General features: G+C 35.3%; 1 protein-coding gene across 1 annotated transcript in view; it reads left to right on the top strand.

Annotated features, from left to right (window-relative positions):
* The window catches only part of FANCL (FA complementation group L), a 138,122-nt gene that overhangs the window by 112,252 nt on the left and 20,126 nt on the right, over positions 1 to 5,744 (top strand). The window contains exon 9 of the mRNA XM_007938015.2: positions 4,719 to 4,869. Within this exon, the coding sequence (XP_007936206.2) occupies positions 4,719 to 4,869 (151 nt within the window). The remainder of the gene's footprint in view (positions 1 to 4,718; positions 4,870 to 5,744) is intronic.

Below are 5,744 nucleotides of genomic sequence, written 5' to 3'. Positions count from 1 at the left end.
AAAAAAAGATAAGAAAATACATTGACTCAGAATATTTGCAGGGACATACTTACAAGGTACTTCAAGATTAACCCTTTTATTTGCCATTAAAACTATGTATAAATTGATTTCATGTAGAAATATTTCAAAATGCATTCTTAACAGAAATATATCACTTGCCTTTTTGACACATGGTTAAGAGTCAGACAATTCTTACTCCCTACTTCACTTCTTTTTCAACCATGTTTTGGTCAGCCATATTGCTTTGATTAGTTTCGTGGTAGTGTAACCTGACAAAAATAACAAACCTCAGCTGCACCACTGTATCTCTCTGTATGCTAAGGTTTCTCTAGTGCTGATGCAAGGACACCCATGAGATAGGCATTTGTGTGTAAACCTCTGACTGTGAGAGAATTAATCCCTCTTAGGGCAACTCTTGACTGGTAGGAAATGGAGGCCAGTAAATAAATGTCCCCCATTTCCATTTTTTGGGCAGCACTTCTAAGATTTCTTCTACAACTTCTCCAAGAGTTCCAGGAAGATTGAGCCATAGTTGACCACAGTGACCAGCTTGAAGATGCACCCTTGTTTTGACTTTCCCTCATCTTTCCAATGCCCAGTCCCATTCCCTGAAATCACTTCCCATAATAGACTATATGTATACAAGCCTCAAACTTTGTTTTCTCAGAAGATCCCAAGCTCAGGCAGATTACTGTTGTTTATCTGCTACCATGTACAGGGGTCCAAGTAAAATGGTCATCCCTTTGGGCCAGCAGCTTACCTTTATAAACAAACAAACAAAAAGAGTCCTGTGTGATTTTGCTTGTTTGACTTATTTTTCAACCATTGAACAAAACATACTCAACTGTCCATGATCTCCTAAGTACTATAACTTGTCAGACTTTCTTTAAAATCATTTCATAAATCAAAGCATCTACTAGTCTTCTCCCAAATGATTTCCTTGCCCCCTGGAAAATTTTAATCTATCTTCACAGTTGCTCCCAGCTTTCTTTGACTGCTACCACAATTGGACAAAAATGTCTGCGACTTGTATATAACTAATATATGGTTATACTCTAACTTCTTAGTTTGTCCTTGTACTTCATTTATTTATAGGACATAAGATGTGTGTGTGTGTGTATGTATGTATGTATGTGTGTGTGTGTTTTCCCCCAGCAGTTCAGTACTAGGTGCTCTCAAATTTTGAAGAGAGTTTAGATATAAGCATGCAAACAGTTGGTCAGTGAGTGTGACACTGCAGAAACTAGACCACTAATTTCTTTCACTAAAGGTACATCTTCTAGCCATGGAGCTAAAGAAAAATCTTCATCTACCTCCCTGTTTGTTGGCCTATACTTTATAAAGAATAAGTAGAAAATGTGAGAACTTTAAGGTTTTAGAATAAGGGTATAATTAGTTAACTGAAGATTTATGTTATTTATTAAAGATGAACAAGAATGACCAACTGTCCTTGCCCTGCTCAAATATCAGGGGACTTGATTCCTGTGCACAGCATATAAATTGGCAAGCCTTGACAAAATAGACTGCACTTCAGCATTGTAAAACTATTCAGGAAGTGGAGTGAGCCTTTTAATTTTTTGTAGGTTTATGATGTGGTGACCTTTTGACCAGACTAACTTTCTAATGGTTCATGATATCAAGGTTTAAATGTCAAATATGTAGTTGCAACAGCATGGCTTGTTCAGAAATCTTTGTAATTGTATTTATATAGAAATCTTTTCAGTGAGTCAGTGCAGGAATCTTACAGACAGATACTTTCACTGAGAAGCTCATATCCAGAACAATCTGGGTATCCTGGTTTAAGTGCAGAGATTTTATTAAGTGCCTTAGGTGAACCTAATATTAGATTGATCTCTTAATATCTTTATGCCTGCTCTTTTCAAATCATGTGGAGATGTCTATTTTTTCCTTAAGATTAATACAGTCTTTTTATTCTTCTGACCTTTGCTTTTCACTATAGGAAGATTGGACTCCTTATCAGGGAATATCTCTACTGTTAAACTCAGCCCTTGTGTTCCTTATGCATGTAATGTTATAGACATAATTTTCCAATTTCTATTGTTTAAGTCTTTGTCTCTTTATTCTGCTATACCCCTACCACACATAAAAGTTATAGAAACACAGACAGTACATAAAATACTCTTTGTGTTTTATGTGTCTTCAAAATGGATGTTTGCCACGAACCTCTAGGGCCGGCGAAGTAAAATGCAGTTGACTATTGTCCCTTCTTACTTTTTTTTATATATTTTCTAACTTTTTTAGCATGTCTGTCTTAGTTTCCTAGACACAAATAGGTGGACTTAAAGAAGAAAAAAATTATTTTCTTACAGTTCTTAAGGCTAAAAGTCCAAATATGAGTCTGGACTCTGTTGATTCCTTCTGCCAGCCACTCTTAGTTTCTGGTGTTAGCTGGCAGTCCTTGGTGCTCCTTTGGTTATAGACAGATCTTCAGCTGGCATCATTATTTCCTTTCTGTAGGTGTCTATTCTGCTTTTTTAAAATAAGAGGCCACTCAAAAGGGATTAGGTTTAGAACCACCCTACTATGATATGACGTCGTTGTTGTTGTTGTTGTTATGTGCCGTCGAGTCGGACCTGACTCATAGCGACCCCTCCTTGGGTTTCAGAGGCAGTATCACTACGGGAGTAGATTGCCCCATCTTCCTCCTGAGGAGTGGCTAGCGGGTTTGAACCACCAGCCTTCTAGTTAGCAGTCAAGTGCCTTAGCCACTATGCTACCAGAGCTCCCATGACCTCATTAGCAAAATAAAATAAACCTTTCTAAACAGTGGCATATTACAAGTACCAGAAAAACCAAACCCACTGCCATTGTGTGCATTCCGACTCATAGTGACCCCATTGGGTTTCTAAGGCTTATCCTTACGGAAGTAGATGGCCTCATCTTCCTCCTGAAGAGCATCTGGTGGTTTTGAACTGCTGACCTTCTGCCTTACCCATTATGCCACCAGAGCTCCTTTACAGTACAAGTACAGGGGTTATAATCTCAATAAACCTTCTTTCAGGACACAGTTGAATCTATAAGTCTCCTTTGGGGGAAAAAATAGTTTTTAAGTACAAGAAGTTGTCCTCCTACACCTAATCTTACGGTGAGAAGCTTCTTCATTGTCTTGGTTTCTGGGATTTTATTCTCTGTAAGAGTGTTTATGGCTTTCTGGGTGCTCAGTCTTATATGTGTATGTGTTTTTGTTTATGCAGTTAATTTCTATTGTCTTCCTTATCCACTTTTTTCTATCTTCTTTTATTTCATTTCCTTTAATCCTATGTCTTGTGTGCTTGTGCAAAGAAAGGATGGCATTTTCTTTTGATGAGTGGATTCGCCAGTTGCAGTGTTCTGCGTGTAATTTTTGGATCATCATCATATTTAAGCTGTGCAGTTGCTTCATTCTTCCTGTTAGGAATATGTGCTTCCAAATCTGTTCCAAAACTTAAAAGTTTTAGATAAAACTGAGTCATGAATTTATCTAAGTATAAACCCAGACTGAAGGGATGAACTGGAATATGTTTTCTTTGAGTACATGTTGATGTTGTTATGTGCCGTCACATCTGACCCGACTCATAGTCACCCCTCCTTGGGTTTCCGAGGCAGTATATCACTCCTGAAGTAGATTGCCCAACTTTCCTTCTGAAGAGTGGCTGGTGGGTTTGAACCACCAGCCTTCTGGTTATCAGTCAAGTGCCTTAGGCACTATGCTACCAGAGCGCCTAATAGTTGCAAATAATTTTTTTTTTTAATTAAGGAAGTGGGTACATTTAAAAATTCTTACTTAGAGTTTGTCATATTCTTCCATTGTGGGCCTTTATGAATCATTTTGAATGAATACATTTATAACATTGGCAGTGACTTTTCATGTGTTTTGCTTACTAGAAATAATAAATAAAACCATTAATATCTTTTTGAAATGGAAAGTTTTTCAAAAGTTTGAAAATTTTTGAAACTATTTCTTTACATTAAAACTTTATAGTAAAATATTTGATCTTTTAAACATACCACATTTTATGAGAATCTTCTGACTTTGTTAAGAAGTGAAAATACAAGCTGTGATGGCTTTACTTCTTAACATTTAGGGAGAATTTATTTAAGTAGATTTCCGTAAAGGATTAGTGTCTGAAATACTGAATTTAGAGATTGGCTAAAATTTAAATTTGGAAAGAAATATTATTTGTAATTCTGTTTGAATCCCTAAAAAGTGTGTAAAACTTTTCCATACTCTGCCCAGTGAGGTGTGCAGTTATTTATTCATAATATTACAGGTGATCTAATTTAATCAAACTACAAATAATACTGCATTTAATGAAGTAATTTCTGCAATAATTAAAATAAGACTTCAAACTAGAATCGTATAGACCCTATGACCATTATGTATTAGATAAACAAAGTTAACATACATGTCTTATATTAGTAATTACTATTCCATAGTACATAGTACAACCAGCATCATAGCAAAAATAAAAATGGTTTTAAAAAAGCAATTCTTTCCTGGTAAGGTGCGTTGTCTAGTGACAAGAATGAATCCTATTAATGCTAATGGAAGTGAAGAGATGTGAAGTAGGATGAGCTGAGTTTTGTTTACTGGAGTCTGGTTTCTAGCTGAAATGAAATAGAGCTTAAAATTTCTAAATTGAGTTGTATTTTAAGTGAAAGATTATCTGCTGTTGGTAGAGTGCCATATAACTTATTCAGCATTCATCTTTCCACAGAGCTCCTTAAAAAGCATTCATAGTCAGTTTTTGGCAGCATTAGACTCACTGAAGGCATTCTGGGATGTTATGGATGAAATTGATGAGAAGACCTGGGTACTTGAGCCAGAAAAACCTACACGGAGTGCAACAGCACGCAGGATTGCATTAGGTAGGGATAAAAGGATTAAGTCCCCCCCCCCCCCACCGCCAATGTGCTTGATTTTATTTGGTATTACTTAAGAAAATGAATCTGAAAATGAAAGTTGGACTCTTAGATAAGAATCCTTTGTATGAAGCCAACTATTAAAACTTGGGGGGATTTAGTATGATTTCTTTTAGTACTGTATTTTTAAGTGTAAAAGGGGAAATACTGAGGTATTTCATTATAAAAGGTGATGATACCATGGAGGTAGCATTCAAAGACAGTATTTAATTAAATTTTAGTTAGCACAGAAATACTGGAGCAGGTTATTCAAAATTTATGTTACTTAGAACAACAGCAACAACAAAAACTGTGTTCGAAGTAATGATGTTTTCATTTGTGAAACTATAAAATATTGGTGTGAACAAATCTGGGAACATTTTCTGACAAACCCATAGAGGAACAGATAAAAGAAACTGAAGTAGACTGTGCCATTAAAGAGAAAAAAGAAAGCACAACAAGGGAATAAAAACTATTTTAAGTATTTTCTTTACCTTAAATGTATGAAATGAATGAATGAAATGTGGGATAACCAAAAATAATCTGGTAATGTACCATGTTCTCTTGATTATAAAATGATTACATATTTGTATTTTCATTATGAGCAAGCAATGCATAAAGTCAGTTTTAAGTGGAACTTCTCAAGTTTTTAGGTGCTTTAAACTATATTCTGAGTTCATATTAAATACCATAATTATCTGATTATAAGATATCCATTTATTTATTTCACTTATTCTTCTAGCCCATATAGATATGTTGTTGAAAGGTACTTATTCCACAGAATATTTTGAAATTCTGATGTGAATCATATCCATATTACCCAGCAGTTTTTTTTTTTTTTT

Source organism: Orycteropus afer, unplaced genomic scaffold (assembly GCF_000298275.1).
Source record: "Orycteropus afer afer isolate SDZICR_OR568_19922 unplaced genomic scaffold, OryAfe1.0 scaffold00046, whole genome shotgun sequence".
NCBI classification, from domain to species: domain Eukaryota; kingdom Metazoa; phylum Chordata; class Mammalia; order Tubulidentata; family Orycteropodidae; genus Orycteropus; species Orycteropus afer.
The sequence above is the reverse complement of the archived record's forward strand: the minus strand, read 5'-3'. Positions and strand labels throughout refer to the sequence as shown.